General features: G+C 31.7%; 1 protein-coding gene across 21 annotated transcripts in view; it reads right to left on the bottom strand.

The window, feature by feature from the left end:
• The window catches only part of LOC127737388 (phospholipid scramblase 1-like), a 33062-nt gene extending 12359 nt beyond the window's left edge, over window positions 1–20703 (bottom strand). For 11 of the 21 annotated variants that reach the window (XR_007999474.1, XR_007999475.1, XM_052248014.1 and 8 more), the window contains exons 1-9: window positions 20611–20700; window positions 11385–11493; window positions 10908–10940; window positions 7538–7654; window positions 6727–6804; window positions 5883–6022; window positions 4395–4559; window positions 2376–2537; window positions 291–344 (exon numbers count right to left, since the gene is read on the bottom strand). Coding sequence is in view for 19 of the 21 variants with exons in the window: in XM_052248014.1 (XP_052103974.1) it covers window positions 291–344; window positions 2376–2537; window positions 4395–4559; window positions 5883–6022; window positions 6727–6804; window positions 7538–7654; window positions 10908–10940; window positions 11385–11460 (825 nt within the window). In the remaining 2 variants the exon portion in view is untranslated. The other 10 variants (XM_052248012.1, XM_052248015.1, XM_052248024.1 and 7 more) reach the window with 10 other exon arrangements.
• Window positions 20704–22242: the final 1539 nt, after the last annotated feature.

Raw genomic sequence — 22242 nt, 5'->3', positions numbered from 1 at the left:
TGACTTTCAGTTTTCTTCCGTGTCCATGACACACCGTTTAGTAGTGTTGAATAATCCTGCCAAGTTTCATCACGGAACTCAAAGGAATTTTAAAGTAAAGAGCTGAAACAATTTGTGACGGACGGACAAACATACAAACAAGCTGAGTACTAAAGGTTTCTGTCAAGATATCCTTAATGATCACGATATCAAAAAATATTTTTGGAATAAAACGTTTTAGACATTGAGTGAATCATACTGTCTTAGACATTGAGTGAATCATACTGTCTTAGACATTGAGTGAATCATACCTTCTTAGCATCTTTTTGGTTCTTCTTCTTGTTATTTTCATAGAACATAAAATCCTATAAGTAAAAAATAAATTCATTAAATAGCATACCGGTATTTTAAAAGTGGCAACAAAGTCAACTAAACAAGAATTTTTGTGGTCTCTAAGTCATTAGGATCAACAAAACTTTTAAATATCCTTCCTTAGTCTTTATAGATGAACTTTCACAATATTCTGTGAATGGTGGAAGGGAAACAACTTGATAATGACATGAATAAGATATCTGATTTGTAAACAAACAGTATTTACTATTATGGCACATTTATTCTTGAGATATCTAATCTTATGTGTACTAATTCACTATTTCTCTTTCGGTCTGTATGTTCCTTATTCTTAAATAGTCCATCCAAATTGTTTATTCTTTTCCTTCATTTTTTTCTACCTAACTCAATAAAATAGAAAAACTGTTTGCATAGGAATAAAATACATAAATTAGCAGTGATCTATATTTTTAACATGACATTCTTCACAGTACTGAAATGTTTGTTTGAATTATTAAAGGATACCAAATAATGTCTTACTTATATTATCATGTCAGTTTCATTTTTTTTTATAATGTTTATACTTACATAGAAAAATAACAAACAAAATATAAAAGTCACTTTCATTTCAAAAATATTGTACCAAACATAACAGTTTTCATTAACCTTTTCAGTCAGGATTCTACTTCGTCAAAATTATCTCCCCATTACGCCACCTAATTTTCATAATCATAAAAATGAAAGCCATTGTAGTGATGACGTGCTGTCAATTTAGCTCTTGAAAACCGATAAATTTATCCACATAGTATCATTACGATCCTTACATGCCTGTTGTATTTTAAAAGACAAATGTATCTACTAGCTATTGGACATCATTTAATGTACTTTTATTCATTTGGTCAACTTAAAACTATTGTCTGAGCGGTTGTCAGGGGGAAATTTTGAAAGTTCAAAAATATTTTAAAAAATTCTAATTAAATATTTCGTGGAAGGGCAGACTAAAAATTTTTAAGATCCACCAGAAAAGTTTGTCGTCAAGTACTTTTAGTAAAAATTTGTTATTCGAAAACAAATACTCTGTTGTTATGACTCATTAGAAAGGTATTTCACTTGACCCATATATTTCATCTTTTAGTACTGTAAATTTTTAATGTTATTGTATCATCCTACAGCCTAAATATATAAAAATAATAGAATCTGAAGCGAGATGATACATCAAATATTTTTCTTTTATACGTTTTCAAGACAGAATAGTCAACTCAAACTGAACCTAAAAAAATGTACTTGACTTTCTCTTTTCGTTGAAATTATTGCCTATTTTGGGGATTTTTTTTCCAAAAAACTGTCACCGGGGGCAGAGATACAAATTGATGCTTTAAAAAGATACATCTATTATCTTTCTTCGGAATTTTTTTCAGCGGAATTTATGCTTATGCACAAAAAAGATCCACGTGAATTTGCACCTGCCACAATTGACTGTTTTGTGAAAATTTGTCTATAATTTAAAATTTTACAAATATCTCGAAGCTCAATTAAATAATTTAAGTAAAAACACAAACATAAGATGCATAAAATCCTAAATTAGGCAAATTCATTAAACTTTTAAAGCCCATAGAAACAGATGTAAACAATTCAAAGTTACCAAGTTCGCCTTGTTTACCTTCTCTAACAAAGAGTTCCATTTCTTTTGTTGAATTTCAACTGGGTTTCCACCTGCTTTTAAATAACAAGAATATGTGTTCAAAGGATACCATGCCCTGTTCACAATATCTTATTTCCATGTTCAGTGAACTGTGAAATCTTGGTCAAAGCCCTTATTTGGTATACATTTTTTTAAGTTTTGATATCATATAACATGTGTACTAAGTTTCAAGTTGATGTGACCACAACTTCATGGTAAACTACAGTAAACTCTAACTTGATTTGGTTTTAATACGGAAAGATGAACAGATAGGTAAATAGATAGATTTGCAGAGCGGACAATATAATGCCTTCTACTATCAAAGGCAGGGCTAACAGTACTAGACAAATTATAGAAACTATCATTTTAACAAGAGAATACGTACTAATAAAAATACTGCACCAATCATTACAGCTTTCATTTTAATATCCAGATCTACAGGGAAAGAGATTCCAAAGTTATCAGCATCTGTAAACAATTCTTTACCCAGTCCTGTCCATTGTTTAGTGACACGGCCTACAAAGGTGGTCTCATCTTCTGTATGTACCTGTGTAAATGTTATAAACAAAATGTCATAATACTTAAAAAACCCAGTCCTGTCCATTGTTTAGAGACACGGCCTACGAAGGTGGTCTCATCTTCTGTATGTACCTGTGTAAATGTTATAAACAAAATGTCACAATACTTAAAATACCCAGTCCTGTCCATTGTTTAGAGACACGGCCTACGAAGGTGGTCTCATCTTCTGTATGTACCTGTGTAAATGTTATAAGCAAAATGTCATGATACTTAAAATACCCAGTCCTGTCCATTGTTTAGTGACACGGCCTACGAAGGTGGTCTCATCTTCTGTATGCACCTGTGTAAATGTTATAAACAAAATGTCATAATACTTAAAATACCCAGTCCTGTCCATTGTTTAGTGACACGTCCTACAAAGGTGGTCTCATCTTCTGTATGTACCTGTGTAAATGTTATAAACAAAGTGTCATAATACTTAAAATACCCAGTCCTGTCCATTGTTTAGTGACACGTCCTACAAAGGTGGTCTCATCTTCTGTATGTACCTGTGTAAATGTTATAAACAAAGTGTCATAATACTTAAAATACCCAGTCCTGTCCATTGTTTAGTGACACGTCCTACAAAGGTGGTCTCATCTTCTGTATGTACCTGTGTAAATGTTATAAACAAAATGTCATAATACTTAAAATACCCAGTCCTGTCCATTGTTTAGAGACACGGCCTACGAAGGTGGTCTCATCTTCTGTATGCACCTGTGTAAATGTTATAAACAAAGTGTCATAATACTTAAAATACCCAGTCCTGTCCATTGTTTAGAGACACGGCCTACAAAGGTGGTCTCATCTTCTGTATGGACCTGTGTAAATGTTATAAACAAAGTGTCATAATACTTAAAATACCCAGTCCTGTCCATTGTTTAGAGACACGGCCTACGAAGGTGGTCTCATCTTCTGTATGTACCTGTGTAAATGTTATAAGCAAAATGTCATAATACTTAAAATACCCAGTCCTGTCCATTGTTTAGAGACACGGCCTACGAAGGTGGTCTCATCTTCTGTATGCACCTGTGTAAATGTTATAAACAAAGTGTCATAATACTTAAAATACCCAGTCCTGTCCATTGTTTAGAGACACGGCCTACAAAGGTGGTCTCATCTTCTGTATGGACCTGTGTAAATGTTATAAACAAAGTGTCATAATACTTAAAATACCCAGTCCTGTCCATTGTTTAGAGACACGGCCTACGAAGGTGGTCTCATCTTCTGTATGTACCTGTGTAAATGTTATAAACAAAATGTCACAAAACTTAAAAAAGAAGAAAAACCTTACTGTTTTCTATTTTCTCACATTTGTTTGGACTAATGTGGTTACATATATTTTTGTTTTTTGCCATGGCAATTTCTAGGATATAATTGTCCTATATAAAGAGATACAAATTGAGTTCAGGTACTTTTTCCATCTTAAAACATTAACCTTAAAGTCTTTTTCACAGTGATAATTTGATCAAATATGCTATTCAAAAACTTTGAAACATCATGTTAAAGTCTAAATTCACACATACATGTAAAATTACTATTTTTTAAATTTGTTAAACAACTATAAATGTTTAATAATTTATAATAATGATACATGGTTTATAAATTACTGATTTAACTACTGTTAGTATAAATCAGGGTTCAAAGGCTGATACAGACCTATGCGTAAGGTCATGAAAGATACATACATTTCACAAGGTTAATAATTTATATCTCACATGACCCTGTTTATTGGTTATTTTTTCCCAGAGGAACTTTAATTATTGTGAACAAGTAAATACTGGCCACACGAACCTACTCTCCAGTCAACCTAAATATTACATCTCAGAATGTAAATTTCACTCACATCAAATTCAATATCACCACACATCTCCCATTGACAACATGGTCCCTTGATTCTCAATACAGTCTCTCCTTCTGCATTCTCGATTTTAAATCTAGGTTTACACAAACTCCAAGCCTGGGAAACATATCCACAAACCTGGCCAGGTGGCGCTTCAACTGTCACTCGCTGCAAAATATAGAAGTAATTTCAAGAATAGAGGTTGACAGTGACATATCTACAAGCCTCATCATGTCTTATAAAGAGATTCTAATATGACATTCTTCTTTTGCTTTGTAAACATAGTCATGTTCTAATTCTAATAGAACATGGGGAGCATGTGCATGACTTGACGATTACAATCGCAACATTAGTTGTATTTTGAACAACACAAGAGACCAAAATGGACATTTTTGTTGGTGTTGCTTGCTAGAAAATTAAATAAAATTCTTTGAAAAGTTAGTTTACATGTATCTGTTTATCTATTAATCGTGAAACAGTCAGTTTTCTAAAATGTTTGGATTCATCAAATCAAAATGGTTGCCTTTAGAACATGTCTGAAAGTCTGTTTCAAATTTCAAAAGTTCTAAATTTCCTTTTAGAATAGAAATAATTCTATCATGTGGTGCTCTATGCTCATTTTAACATGGGTAGGCATTATATTTTAAAATCAATTAACAGTTTACACTTCCCTGATGCTCTGTATAAAGAAAATGACAAATATAATCCCTACTTGTGTTAAAATGAGCATAAACCATGGCATGAAAGAATTATAGATTAAACGAAAAATATTGATTTGCTTACAACGATTATACAAATTAAGACATAAAGGATTAAATAACTGATTTGACACATGGGTATACTACCAGTGTTGACGTTCTTTTTCTTAGCCTGAAGAAAATTATTTTAATTCTAGCTGATTTTCTCTACATTAACTTACCTTTGCCTGTTTTTGTTATGTTAAATAGTAAATGCAATATGATTTACATGTAATTTTCAAAATGTCAATTATTATCATATAGATAATTCAGGGATGAAAATATAAAGGGGCCCAGTAGCCCATGACCCCTACAATTTGAGCTGGGCTCCAAATTTTTTCCTCATGTAACACTTGGCCACTACAGAGGGTCTATTGGCCATTGACTGGGCTACCACTTGAAAATTTAATTTTCCATCCCTGTGATATCATATCACATGTTTCACAAATCCAGGCAATTTCCTCCCATTTACCGGTACTTCCTCTCATATCAAACCAGTAAATAGTAATCATTATTAAATTTCAGATAAATGCATCACTTCAACACATCTGTTATTAGGGCTCAGATGAAAAATTTTAATTGAACCAGTTTCCTGCGTTCTGTGAATTTGATGTTAATCTTCAGGTTTTACTCTGTAATTCCTTCAGACATTTACCGCAATAAACCTTTGTTAGCATTTCTTTTATGTCAATTTAAAAAGGTTTGATTTTTATGTTTTTTCTTCTCAGATAAAAAGATCATTTTTATATCATACCTGTAAACAACATGGACACCAACAGGAACTGCATCTCAGACCTCGAGATAAATGTATTACTTCCATATTTCTATTGTCTAAGATCTTAATATCAAAAGGTCTAGTAGATCCACAACAGTTTCTTGTACAACAACAGGTATCTGAAAAGGTAGCAGTAAAAGTGAAAAGGTAGCAGTAAAAGTAATAACACTGAAATGTCTCACCTGCTTTACTGATCAAGTTCTTTTAGATAAAGGTGTACCTATTAAAATCAAATAAACTTAACATGTAAATGAGGTCAAGGTCAGAAGAGACCTGAAAGATAGACAAGCACCTTTTACAATCCTTTCATACACCAAATATAGCTAACCTATTGCTTATGGTACATGAGAAACAGACAACACCACCAAAAACTTAACATTGACCCATGAACCATGAAAATGAGGCCAAGGTCAGATGAAACCTGCAATGTTACCTTACAATTCTCTCCATACACCAATACAGTGAACCTATTGCTTACAGTATCTGAGAAACAGACCATACCACAAAAAACTTATTAACATTGACCAATGAACCATTAAAATGGGCCACGGTCAGATGAAATCTGCCAGTTGGACATGCTTATTTTTTCTGTGAAAAAAGTTTTCATTTATAGAAGTATTAATATAAACTCTATTTTGGAATTAGTGACAACATTTTATAGTTTTCAAATGATAAAATGTAAGAAGGGCAAAAAGTCCAAGAATCTTTCAAATCTACTGTCTGACACAGACAAAAACTATTTCTGCAGAAAGAGGCGGTTAATTTCAGGTCTGTATGATTCAATATTTGACAGATTTCAACAAAATGCTACATTCTATCCTACCTTCTACAGCTTGGTATACTCTCTGGCCCAGAGAATTCACAATATCATATTTGTTGTTTGTTTCAAATCCAGTGATGGCTAAAAAATATACAGAATTATTTCATTAGTGATGTAATTTGCAAGATGTTCTAGAGTTATATAAAATCAAAACCATTTAATTTTCAATAATCAACTTATAACTGTCTTCAGAGTATTTTTTTTTTTACAGAAGTTGAAATTCAAATTTTGCATTTAATATTAAGGTTAATATTTATATTATGATATTATAGTTTCCTGGTTTTGCCTTCACCAGAATTCTCTGTACTATTATCATTCATTACTTAATTCAACTCTAATTGAATGATTAGTATAAAATAAAATGTGTGTGTGCAGATTAAAGGCCATATTGATTCAGCACATATTTATAACTACATTAGATCACTAAAGCCTATAACACTGTTGCATGGGCTTGTTTTTTATCAATTTTTTTTCAAATTTTACAAGTGGCACTTCCAGTAGGCTTTTCTTTCATGTGTACAATTTTGTATAAGTTACACATTGGAAATGTGCTAGAATAAAGATATCTCTTTGAGTTTCCTTTCACAATAAGCTGAATTCAAATTATACTTCTTAATAGAAACTGGGAGAAAAAAATTCTCTAATGATAATCTCATTAAAGGTTAATTTTACCTTCCAAAACCTCCACTTTTTGTTTAACAAGAAGCTGATCAACAGATGCTAAATATTCTAATCCTTTTGGACATGAAAATTCACCTTGTGGAGCTGTTGCCCAATTCTGTCCAGATACACCTATAAAAATATATATACATACCCTCGATTGCTTCAACTTTCTGTTTAACTAATAACTGATCTACACCGGCCAAATATTCCAGTCCCTTTGGACATCCGGGAGGAGCTTGTCCTGCCGCAGCCCATTGTGTAGGAGCCCCTGTAATGGTACAACATCAAGTTACAACATCAAAGTTGAAAATAAAACATTAAAGAGAAAGTAAAATATTGAGAAGAAAGTAAAAAGAGGAACTCTACAGCCTTCATACATAAAAAGCAAGAAAAAGCAAGAAATCAAGTAATTTAAACATGAAAAAGTCATAGAATGATTTCAAGTACTTTTCCAAAAACAGCTTCTGTTCCTTTGCTTCAAGGTCATATGATTCTTTATCTTTCTTTAGCTGAAATGCATCTCATTATATTGGATGACTTTTGGAAATTTCAGCAAATAAATATGGTACATCTTCTGATTGTATCATGCCTTTTATGGTTTTATTATGTTGTTTTGTTCTAATTCTTTGGTATGTATCTCTTATTTCCAATTATTCATAAAATGTATATATATTTATATACCTTCATCAACCTTTTAAGAATTATCCAACGTAAATTTTTTCATCATAACATTAATTTATATTCACTTACTAAACATGTTATAAGTGTACAATAAATTGTTTTTCAATTTCTTTGAGTTTTTTGTTTATTTTTTACACAATTGTAGGAATGATGAACTGTAAATTATAAAATCTTGTATTATGTTTATAGCATCTTCTACACAGCTTAAATATAAGTAACTAAATTTGTAAAAAGAAATGCCTGCTTTCATCACAAATCCCTGTGTTGGGAGGAAAAGTCATAACTGCCATGCAAAATGATGATGTTCCCAGAAAAAAAATAGAAAATACTCAGCATGCAAGAAAAATACATTTAATAAGAAACTAAAAATCAGATTTGTATTGCTAATAAGGAATGCCTTGATACTGTACATGCATGGGAAGATCAACATGCTTTTTATCTTGAGAGAGTGGACCAATAAACTAATATACTTTATGTGAAAATTCACAAATATTGATTTTGAGCAAAACAAATTCAAATCATGCTTTAAATGTTTAATTTCATTGTAAACATATAGTGCAATTTACTTCTTGTTTGAATTTTTCATTTATAACAATAAAAGAAAAGGAGGGATAATTTCACAGTAAAAGCATGTAGCTAACAGTAAGTGCATTGTTAGTAAGTCATTCAGAAGAAAAACTAACTACTGTGCAATGATTTACAGCATATGGTAAAATCATAAATACAAACAAAAAACTCGAGTTTAAAAGTATATCTATTATTTGGAAAGTCATCACTTTATTCCTACTGCAGAACACTATGTTTTGTACATTGTAAATTTTCTTGTGTAAGAAATAAAAAAAAAAAACACACAATATCACAAAAGTTACTCATGCAATCAACATAAAATAACCAATATTTACCTATCAACATAGTAAACATGTCTAAATGCATTTATTTCATAATTTGACTTGAATATTTCTGTGATTTTAAAATATGATAAATACAAATTTCAAAGAAGTCAGAAATGAATGTCTAGAAATTTAACTATATCTAATAAATAAATACACCAATAATTCAAAGTGAATTTATAAGATATAGATAAAAGAACATTATCCTTGATTTATTTTGTTGCTTAAGGCTGAGATTTCAACAAGTGGCATTTTAATTGTTAAGAAAATATGCAATGATAATCTTGTGTTTAATGTAGCCAAATTTTTTTTTAATTATAACTCTCAATAGAAAACATTAATCATTCTTACAACGTTCATACCTTGTAGCTTCTAGGGAGAGAAATGAGTAAATTAAGTATTCTATAATCAGAATCATGTTTATGGTGGCATTATACCTTGTGTGGTCAGGATGGAAAGAAAAGTTATTATATTTTACAGTCCATTTAATGTTCCTAACAAATTTGGCCTCATGTTGGCCATTTAGGTTTAATTAGAGAAAAAGGTGAAAAATAGTATATACTTTTAAACTCTTGACTACGCCTATAGCTACACATTACTAGTTGGCAGAACAAGTCCTCCCGTGTTATATTGAACAAGATCCACTGAAACATTTTTACTATTTTCATTGACATTACAATTGTTACTTGTAATACAAGATTCCAATCATTGCTCCTATTTATATATTAGTCAAATATTTTTCTGTTTCTTTTATTTAGTAGCATAACATTATTTTACAAAATATATGTTGATAATGTTTATTCTTAATCATAATCAGATATTAATTGTACTGATTACTTGTAAACTATTTATCCAAAACAAGAGAGTTATAAATCAAAATGTAAAATGAATGAACAAAACTGGAATCTTGTAGTAAACCAGCATGCACAGGACCATTGTATGCCTCTACAAAGCATCATGCTGGCCTACCATCAGTTGGAGCTAAAAATTCAAACACAAGCAAATTTAAGACAGCATCAATCAAAATTGTAAAAACAGTTTTAAAATATAATAACATGCACCCTAGTATTCCATCATTTATCATGTTTATGTTAGTTTCAAGCAATGCTAAAACAGCAGTTCATTTGTAATTATATCGCCAAAGTTTTAGAACATTCATTTTAACACTGTAATTGTGATTAGTAACTTGCTATTTCCATACTTTGTAGTACAAATGTAGATTCAATAATACTGAACATTATGGTATGTACATTTTGTACTTCCCTGCACCGTTATAACCATGTTCAGTCACTCTGTAGTTTCTGCATATAGATATCATAAAATATCACCTGCTCGACACAATGTGAAGCGTTTTGGCTTATTTGTTGTGCTCAGTAGCTAACAAATTTTGACATTAACATTGTGTCTTATGGCTGCTATTTCACAATATAAATGTGCAGAACATCTGATCAATATATACATATAGTGTTATCAAGTTAAATTGATAACAAAGATTGAAAGAATGAGTAAGTTTTGTGACATGATTTTTCTATTTGTCAAAATTTTTGTGAATGTAACTGCCAGATATTTGCCAGAACTTAGGTATATATGATCATATATAGTTTTAACTATTACAAAGAAAGTTATATTAATATCTGTATACAGGCAAAAGTAACAGAAATAAACCACTAATAGCATTAGCAATGAACTGTTACAATATGGAAACATGAGAGTTAAAATGTTGATAATATACAGTAGAACTTCAATGGTCAAACACTGGAGAATATATAAATTTATTTTCAAAATTTCAAATGGGACTTTATTTTAGTAGGTCAAAGAATTCAAATGACAATAAATTCTGACAACTGAAGTTCCCATGTATACACTGATATGTAAATGTACATATACAATGAGTTTACCCAACTGTACAATGTAACAAGATAATTATTAGCACACTATTGCAAACCTCACCTGCTACCATTTGTAAATTTACCATCTTCATATCTTTAAACAGCAACTTATGTGTTTATTTCATTGTAAAACCATTTGATTAATTTAAAGTTTTGAATTCATGTAGTTTTTTTTTTTTTGTGAATAGAAATAAATATTCACTTAAGAAGATATAACAAGTAATTTGAATGTTTGTGCTTTTTTTCATATTGTGCAGTGTTGACTGAAAAGTAAACAACAGGCATGTTTTTTTTCAATAGACTTAAAATAGGTAGATTGCTCTGAAGTCTGAGTCTTTTTGGAGACTTGCTTGGACCTTGGGACAATGGATCTAATACAATATTTAGAAAGAATCTTCTGCCCCAAGCTGTCAGCAATTTATTGTGGTTTCTATAATGGACTACGGCCCAAGTAAGTCCCCGAAATGGCCATCAGTCATAATTGACATGAATGTTTATAAAAATGTTTAAGACAAATTAAGATATAAAAGTACAATACCTGCTCCTGGTTGTGCCACAACAGGGGCAGGACCTGGGGGTGGTGCACCTGCCATTTCTGACTTTGGATAGGACATTCTTTACTATAATATTTCTTATATCTTAAAATACTGAAAAATAAAAATATATATTAATTTTACTACAGCATGAATAAATAAATTGTATGTATTATTTGTTTATTCACTGCAGAATAATTCCTCATAGAAATAAACACGGCTTTATGTCATTATACCAATATTCACATTTACAGCAAACATTAAAATCTTCAAAAAATTTTTTTTTTAAATTATGAATAATATGCATAAAAGATTTAGAGAACATGTCAATGAGATCCAACAACACAGTAGCCCAACAACAGTAATGACATCTAGAGGTCTAGAGGTTATACACTATGACCTTTGTAAAATGTATGATATAGGAATATCATCATCTGAAAAGAAAGTTTGTCTGTTCTATTCAGTTAAGAAACCATATTAAAATACATAAATTTCTTGTTGAAGTAACATTTACTTTCAGGCTATATCTTAATTATTAATGAACATTCTAGCTACATGTATTTTGAATGACATATGAAACTTTTTTATAATTGACAAAATACTGTGAATTCATTTACTCTTGTACATGTGGGTACCAAATATAGTAGATTGAGGAAAACTGTATTTTCGATAATATTTCATTTTTGTGGTTTTGAAGGTCATGGTGTAATGTAGTACATGTACATGTACCTACATGTATACCTGAGAAATCCACAAAAATTGATATCCCATATGAATAATAATGATTCACAGTATGTCCTAGGTCTACTTCAGGGAATAAAGAAATGTTTCTTAAACAAGTGTTTAAAAAAAACCTTTTTTAAGTAACCCCCCCCCAACTGTTATTATACTTTACAAGCTGGTATTTGTCCTTTTGTTTTAACATATGAGCTGCGTTGGATAGAAATCGACCTTATGTAAGTGCACGTTTGCATGTACATGTATACGACATTGATTGATTTTATAATATTCAAATACGAAATAAAAGGTGAATGCTGGTGTGTTTTTTAGGGTTCTTATGACAACTCAATTTTCAAACAGTTACAGACTTCCCGAAGAGATTTTTTTCATTCTTAAATAGGTTAAAAGATGTATTAATATTCATTTGCATAAGGTCGATTTCTATCTGACGAAGCTCATGTGTTTGCACATCAGTAACTTTCCATCTTGTTTTCAATATGAACTAGAGGAGGTGATATCATTAGATAAGAACTTTTTTCACCTCCTTTTAACAGGACATTTTTAACTTTACTTTTGAATTATTAGTGAAGGTCCTTTTATTTATAGCCATCCCTATTGACATGTAAAGCAGACTCCTTTACAAATAAAATCTTGTCTGCCAAACATTATGTTTCCTCTGTATACATCTTAATAATTTGCTATGTAATAATAAGTTTACATGAACTTTGATTTATAAGCACATCCCACTCAAAAAAGAGGGTACATTATGTACATTGTATAATAGATTTGGGCAAACATTTTATTAACCTGCCATCTGCTGTCCCCTCAAAGAGTTATTGAAAGGGTCTTTAAATGTGGAGAGAACCTAGTAATCTACCTTCTAGGGGCATCAGATATAATGTCCTCATTCTGATCAGATGATGCTGCTTGCTAATACCTCATGCACTAATACATGGATGACCCAACAGCCAGGGGAAGGGAGTGACTACTTGCTTATACCTCATGCACTAATACATGGATGACCCAACAGCCAAGGGAAGGGAGTGACTACTTACTTATACCTCATGCACTAATACATGGATGACCCAACAGCCAGGGGAAGGGAGTGACTACTTGCTTATACCTCATGCACTAATACATGGATGACCCAACAGCCAAGGGAAGGGAGTGACTACTTACTTATACCTCATGCACTAATACATGGATGACCCAACAGCCAGGGGAAGGGAGTGACTACTTACTTATACCTCATGCACTAATACATGGATGACCCAACAGCCAGGGGAAGGGAGTGACTACTTACTTATACCTCATGCACTAATACATGGATGACCCAACAGCCAAGGGAAGGGAGTGACTACTTGCTTATACCTCATGCACTAATACATGGATGACCCAACAGCCAGGGGAAGGGAGTGACTACTTACTTATACCTCATGCACTAACACATGGATGACCCAACAGCCAGGGGAAGGGAGTGACTACTTACTTATACCTCATGCACTAATACATGGATGACCCAACAGCCAGGGGAAGGGAGTGACTACTTGCTTATACCTCATGCACTAATACATGGATGACCCAACAGCCAGGGGAAGGGAGTGACTACTTGCTTATACCTCATGCACTAATACATGGATGACCCAACAGCCAGGGGAAGGGAGTGACTACTTACTTATACCTCATGCACTAATACATGGATGACCCAACAGCCAGGGGAAGGGAGTGACTACTTGCTTATACCTCATGCACTAATACATGGATGACCCAACAGCCAGGGGAAGGGAGTGACTACTTACTTATACCTCATGCACTAATACATGGATGACCCAACAGCCAAGGGAAGGGAGTGACTACTTGCTTATACCTCATGCACTAATACATGGATGACCCAACAGCCAGGGGAAGGGAGTGACTACTTACTTATACCTCATGCACTAACACATGGATGACCCAACAGCCAGGGGAAGGGAGTGACTACTTACTTATACCTCATGCACTAATACATGGATGACCCAACAGCCAGGGGAAGGGAGTGACTACTTGCTTATACCTCATGCACTAATACATGGATGACCCAACAGCCAGGGGAAGGGAGTGACTACTTACTTATACCTCATGCACTAATACATGGATGACCCAACAGCCAAGGGAAGGGAGTGACTACTTACTTATACCTCATGCACTAATACATGGATGACCCAACAGCCAGGGGAAGGGAGTTACTACTTACTTATACCTCATGCACTAATACATGGATGACCCAACAGCCAGGGGAAGGGAGTGACTACTTACTTATACCTCATGCACTAATACATGGATGACCCAACAGCCAGGGGAAGGGAGTGACTACTTGCTTATACCTCATGCACTAATACATGGATGACCCAACAGCCAAGGGAAGGGAGTGACTACTTGCTTATACCTCATGCACTAATACATGGATGACCCAACAGCCAAGGGAAGGGAGTGACTACTTACTTATACCTCATGCACTAATACATGGATGACCCAACAGCCAGGGGAAGGGAGTGACTACTTACTTATACCTCATGCACTAATACATGGATGACCCAACAGCCAAGGGAAGGGAGTGATTACTTACTTATAACTCATGCACTAATACATGGATGACCCAACAGCCAAGGGAAGGGAGTGACTACTTACTTTTTAATGAGTGAGAGGAATAAGTCACTGTAATAGGTAGCTAATTCAAGCTTGTTAATGTATGGTAAGGATGAGAAATTTAGATGAAATATATGGCAAGGTTGTTGATTACTGTAGATTACTTTTATTTTCATGGGTACCAATTTTCATGGATATTTGATTTCAAGGTTTAGCCAAAGTCTGCATACAAACCTATAGAAAATTTGTAATTTGTTGAACATTTAAATTTGTGGTTTACCTGTTCCTACAAAATGCACTAACATTGGTATCCCATGAATAATAATAAATCCACAATATATGTATGATAATCATATAACAACCTGAAACTAATCAGATGTCTGCAGTACTTTTAATACTGTACATATGATTAAAACCAGTTATTAATGCATCAGATATTTGTCAAATTTATTCATCTATGAAATAATATAATCATCATTCATGATCATAGCTAAAAGTCTAATTCTAGTAAAAAAATATATATCTTAATATTCAAAATATATAAAAAGGGTGGGGTTCTGGATGTTTCAGCTGCAGATCCCTACCATAATAGGATGGAAGTGCCCCCACCCCAAAAAGCCATCCATTGGTTTTACTGTTGAATTGAAGTTCAAATGTCCGCCCATATAATTACAATGTATACCTCAATAACCCTTTGGTAATAACCAGCTGGAAATATAAACTTCATAAAAAGATTGCTTCTAGACCTTATTCCTCGCATTAATTCAAACAAGTTTTGTTGACTGCAATCTCCATGCCACAATGAATAGTCTCAATATCAGGCTTTTTACAATGGTTTTATCATTTGTCAGAGTGTTTATACATGATGTTAGCAAGTTCTTTTCCAGTACTCCAAAAACCTAACAATTGTGCAATTTTATAATTTTTACAGGTTTCTATTCTTTGTGACTAATGAGTTTCCCCATGTTAGTTAAACTTCCTTCAATTCAGTTATAGCTCAAATAATCAATGTGGGAGAATTTCTGTGCATGTGTAATATTAGTGTGTTTACACTGTTTAAACAGTTGTTGAATGTCAGGGATTATAAAATAGGTTGTATGTAATACCTACCTCATAAGACTGTGTTAATACTTTATAAATATATGTAATTGTCATGTTACATCATCTCTTTATTTACAATCTTATGTAATATAAATAATTGGAACACCTTTTGTGACTTAAAACACACAATTTTTCTCACAAGGAAAGAAAATACATGTATGGATTGAAATTTCTCCAAGTAAAAGAAAATGCACCAAAAAGAAAAAGCTTTGCATCTTAAATGACAAATGTATACATGGTATATGAGCAAGGGGAATAACCTGATAGAGGAAGGGGCATCTTAACAATTATTTAAAGTGCACTATGAACTGAACAACCTATGTTTGATTTTAAATAAAGAAGGTAAATGCATTTTAAACTCACAAAGTGCACTTATTATTATGCCCATACCAGAACATGCATTAACGTTTAAACCCACTGCAATTGTTTGCACCTATACATGTCCTAAGTCAGGAATCTTATGTTCAGTAGTTGTCGTTTGTTGATGTGGTTCATAAGTGTTTCTCGTTTTTTATATAGATTAGACCGTTGGTTTTCCAATTTGAATGGTTTTACACCAGGAATTTTTGGGGCCCTTTATAGCTTGCTGTTTGGTGTGAGCCAAGGCTCCGTGTTGAAGACCGTACTTTGACCTATAATGGTTTACTTTTATAAATTTTGACTTGGATGGAGAGTTGTCTCATTGGCTCTCATACCACATCTTCTTATATCTATTAACAGAACTATTTTAAATGTACAACCTCAGTTACCTGTTGTTGTAGAACAGGTTTATCCTAGACATCTTACTACATATATCATTTCAAAATTTAGCTTGTACATGTTGAAATAACTTATTTACAAACACAAGTCATGCAAGTTAAACATGTCTATTAATTTAATAAAAAAATAAATACCAGTAGTATTATTGTTTAGTTTCTACAAATATACATTATTTTATCAATTATCCTCTAACTGTTGTTATAATCATGATAATCTGAAACCAAATTATCCTCTTACCTGTGTCGCTGATTGATAACCTAGATATTGGTTATTGATCTGTGTGCTAATTATAGATTATCTGCCGGTTTTTTAAATTACAATAGAAAACTCTCTATTTACTATTGTGCCTAGATACTGGAACAACATACTTTAGGTCATGTCTTTAACACTCACGCCTGTTTTAAATGGATACTTAATTCCAGACATTTTTATTTAACTAAATTAAACTAATATTACATTGTACATGTACATTTAAAATCATAGGTGAACATTTAAATAGTCCGATTTAATTCATGGAAGTAAAGTTATCAATATTTATTGCAAGTTATTGATATTATATATATACATTTTGTTGTAGTTTTAAATATATATCTTTAATATAATTTTTTTATGAGTTTAACATTACTGGTAGGTTTTTAAAGGAACATCAAGAAAACAACAAAAACAAAAAAAATCAGTAAAAAAAATATGCAAGTTGGACTTTTATGAAGAAAATTTAATTTTTAAGCATGAATCATTGAATGATACAATTGCTATTTCTTTAATTCAGGGTTCTCACAAACTCAAGATTTTTGAAGTGAGTCCTGGGACTCATCATTTTTGGCCATGGCGAGTCCAACAGTCATGACAATGTAAAATTTTTTTTTATTGCTACATGTATATAATTTATTATTCTAGTCTCCATAACAAACATTAAAAGAGCAGAGATTGAGATTATTTTTTAAAACTTTTGTTATAAAAATTAAATGATGACATATGTGCTCAGTTGATACAACATTTCACGATCTTGATGCGTCTTTGGACTCACCAGTTTTGGAAATGACAAGTCCTGAGAGATTTTCATGACTCCAGAACTCACAGAGTTGCCTTAGTGAGAACCCTGTTTTAATATATGTCAAAAAGTAAATTGTGACATGTTATTATCATTATTCCACATCAAAATTGACACTTTTTCACACTGTAGATATGGCAACCAAAAACTTTTAAAAATATCAAATAATGACTCCTATTTTCTTAAACAGTTTGTACCGACTATAACTTTATAAGAGATTTAGGTATTTTTTGTTTTAGTAACAAATATTCCTTTTTTTTTATTTCTTTGAATCTTAAATTTTGAGAATTGATAAAATTCTAGTTACATGTTACATTGGTACCCGAGACATTGCTGGTATAAACCTTCGATTTAAATTTCATAAAAACACCACAATTAGCGTAGACATAAGAGTGCTTACACTCCAATTTGCCATGTCGTTATATTACCAGATGACATAGCTCCTGTAGAAAAAGTTGATCAGTGCTAATTTTTGAACTCCTCTGAGAAATTGCTGATATAAAACTTTGTTTAAAATTTCAGACTGTAGGTTACTAAAGTGTGTGGGGAATAAACACAGATTGTGAACATCAGTATATATATATATGTAAACATGTATAAGTCAATGAAGCATATAATATTGATGAGTGACCTTTGTTTTACTGAAGGCTTTAACACTCCCCTGAGTGAATCTTTACACCAAGTTATATCATTAACAGTCAGTTAATACCTGATACTTAAGTTCAGATGTAAAACTTAATACTAACAATAGATTCTAGTAATCTCCCTAAAGCCATGTAGCCCTATGCCACCATGGTGCAATCTGGATAGATTTTAAAACAGAATGTATTGTAAATGTGGTCCTAGAAGATATACACAAGTTTTAAGAAAACAGTACTATTTGACAATTCTGGGGAGAACAGCTATAATCTGGTAAATCAATGAACTGTGAAATGCAGGTCAGAGTAACGTCACTTACTTTCGACTTCTCTAGTTGCATCCATACAAAATAAATCTTTATCTAATTGTACTTACATTGACTTATCTAGTAGAAATGAGGATGCTATAAGAGCCATTATATTATTTGGCCACTGAAGTTGCAAAAAGAGTTAACTTATTCTACCCTTTCAAAATAATGTAAATTTTATTGATTGATAAACAAGTAATTATAATCTGGACACTTAAGTGCAGAAAGATCACTTGTGATGTCACTAAGACCTCATAAACATGTTGAAATATATATGAGCAACAGCTTTACCCAAAAAGATATTTTACACAGATTATCATCTTATTCTTTCTAAAATACATTTTGAAGAAAAACTTTTTTAGGGGTTGCTCATATCATGCATATCAAGGACGTATAACTAATCTAATATACGTCCTTGCTCATATCTAAATATTAATTTTAAGATTTCAAAATGAGGCTATTTTGGCAGCTTTTTTTTACACTAAACATGCTAAAAGAAATATTCTAAAGACAAAAATAATTATATGAGCATTGATGTCCCACATAGTAATGTCTTATGAACATCTGAAGGATGTTATTTGATACATTTGTAATACTTTTTGATTTTCAAATTCAAGGAGTTAAAAAAACATGGTCTTATCATACCTTCACCTTTGTCTAAATTAAACTTAATACCTAGCTATTGGTCAAGGACTAGATACTGTCAGTGACAAACACTGTAACCTGGCGTTTAGTGCTATAACAGAGTGAGACCTGTAGCAAAAATATGACATACACATATTGCTGTTTAATTCAGACAAATGTTTTTTATTCATTTACATGTATTTGTAAAATTTATGTTTTGTTTGATTCTGAAAAGACAGGGAAATTTTCTATCTACATGGTCTACAGTAACAAGAAATCATTGATTTGGAAAAGTTAAGTTAAACATGACAAAGGAATATATATTTTATTGTGTTATTTGTTTTAATCTCAAATTATAATGTTATTGTTATGTCAAATGTTCATGTTTTCAGGGCCTGTCATTGGAATAAAATATTTTTCTTCTTCTATAAGCTTGCAATAAATTCCTATCTTTAAGTGGAGAGTGTAATTAGTGACAGTAACTCAACTGGTCCTTTTCCCATAAAATATCACAGAAAATTTGTGACAAAAATCATCACACTCATCAAAAGAATATTTCAAAACATTGTTTTTGCTAAACAATATATAAATCAATATATAAGGGTAGGAATGCCCTTTACCATCTGGCGTCAAACGGTCATTTTCGGATTAGCATTAAATTGGTTAAATTTTATTGTGTCGTCAAAATATCCTTATCGTGATTCATCAGAAGTCTTAATTAATTATCTGTAACAGTTATTTTTGGAAAGAATTTAATGGGATTCTTTAAAATCAGTCGATTTTTTTTTATCGTCATGCAGTCATGCACCAAAAATTACGGTTAACATCATTTGGCAAGATTTTTCACCATTATTCGTCATGAAAGTACCTCCCATTATGACCTTCTTATATGCTCCAGAAGGGGCATAAATGGTAGAAGAGTTGATACAACTATCAGGACATGCCTCATATTAATCAAACATAATTTTGTTCCCAATATTTGGATTGTTCAGCTCAGATAATGGGCACCTAAAATGAACTTAATTGGTTTAACATGATAAAAGAGAGTTGTAAGATTATTTCAGATTGTGACTGGAACTTGTTTTAAGTAGTGTGCTCCTTATTTAAACAGTTAAATGGGAGTGTTAAGTAGTGTGCTACTTATTTAAATGAGAGTTCCTTTTTATACAAAGCTTCATTTTTTACATTTGCTGTATGTTAACATTTGTGTTGATCTATACTTCGGTCTAATGGCTTTTGATTTTCATAATTGATAATATTTTGCAATATTTGGGTGTAGTCTTCTGGCTTTTTATAAATTTTTGGCATCTCCTCTCTCTATGTATTTGATTTGGTATATTTTTGTTGTTTGTTGCAAATAACTGAGTGATAAATACATACTACATTATATTCGACAAAAACTTACTAAAATATCAATTCCGAATAAAACTTGTTTACAAACAAATCTTGGGCGTGGTTTGCGGGTTCACCGTATTCCTGACAATTATCTCCCTTTGTAGTCGGTGTCTATACAAAACCATCCGTGTTAAATCAAACCGGGCATTTATTTATTTATTAAGCTGGTTCTCGGCTGACTACTACACTTTGTTCATAGTTTGAGCGTAGCGTAAATATAAGCATATTCCAGTTAATTTGTTTATTTATTTATTTATTTATTCATTTATTTATTTATTTATCTATTTTTTTTTTATTTTTTTATTTTTTTTTTTTTTTTTATTTTTTTCTCAAATTACATTTAATACCGTAAGGTAAAATTACATTATATAAATCATTACCAAGAAAGGCGTAAGCCAGTGCCGACTGTATGAGACTCTCGTGGATAATTAAGGTCTTTTAACACCCGGCCCATATGTATATGAAAGCTTTGATGAAACAGAAAAATGAATAAATAAAAAATAAAGCGAATTTTCTAGTTATACAAATGATTTCAATTATCCCCCACCTAATATGCATTTTTAAATAAATTGTTTGATTCTACTTCAAATTTCTTTACTGTTACGGCCAGAAATCACCTTTAAATTATAGCCAACAAAAGACACAAATCAATAATAAAATTTAACAAGATTTATTATACACAAGTTTACAAGAAGTATTACACAAATAGAAAAGTCAACTTAACTGTCAAAATATATGTCCGATCTTTTGTCTTTTCTTTATCCGGAGTTCTTCGCGGGAATCCAAACAGAATATTATGTCCAATAAGCCACAATCTAGTATGTTGTAGTTAACGTAAATATGTCAATCCAACTGAGAGAACTTCTGAGAATACAAGAATGGTAATGTCTAATCCGAAAATCTAACTTTAGTGTCTGTATATATATATATAGTTGTCACGGAAATCTCTTGAACACTGTAGAAGGGAAACTCCTAGAAAACCGTAGAACGGAAACTTCTAGAATATGATAGAAGTTTTAATTACACATCGTAGATTATGATCATTCTAGAATTATTATGTAAGTCAAATAGAAAGTTCTAATCATTCCATCAGTATGATTATTCCAGTGATTTCTAAACTACACAGTTATTTTGTAAACAACTATAATTATTATGTAAACATATTATAAATGTTATAAGGCCACACAAAACAAATAAGTCCAAGCTAAATAAATATAATAATTACACCTCCCCCCTTAAAAAAGGTTTGAGTGTAACAAGAATTTTTCATGAACAATATATATACAAAAATACATAGTATGTATACAGTGTTTTAATAAGATATAGATAAAGCATCTGCTATTACATTATCTTTACCTTTAATATGTTTTACAATAACATCATATTCCTGTAACAATAAACTCCACCTAGTCAACCTTTGGTTCTTGTTTCTCATTTTTTGTATGAAGGTGAGAGGATTATGATCAGTATAAACCAGAATAGGAGGCATAGTGGGATTAAAATATACATCAAAATGTTGAAGAGCAGACAACAGTGCACAACACTCCTTTTCAATAGTTGAATAATTTTTTTTTCTGATGTTTTTCTAATTTCTTAGAAAAATATGAAATAGGTTTCTCAACATTATCATCTGTTTCTTGAT

This window comes from Mytilus californianus, unplaced genomic scaffold (genome assembly GCF_021869535.1).
Source record: "Mytilus californianus isolate M0D057914Y unplaced genomic scaffold, xbMytCali1.0.p SCAF_4, whole genome shotgun sequence".
NCBI classification, from domain to species: Eukaryota; Metazoa; Mollusca; class Bivalvia; order Mytilida; family Mytilidae; genus Mytilus; species Mytilus californianus.
This window is presented reverse-complemented; position numbering and strand designations above follow the sequence as displayed.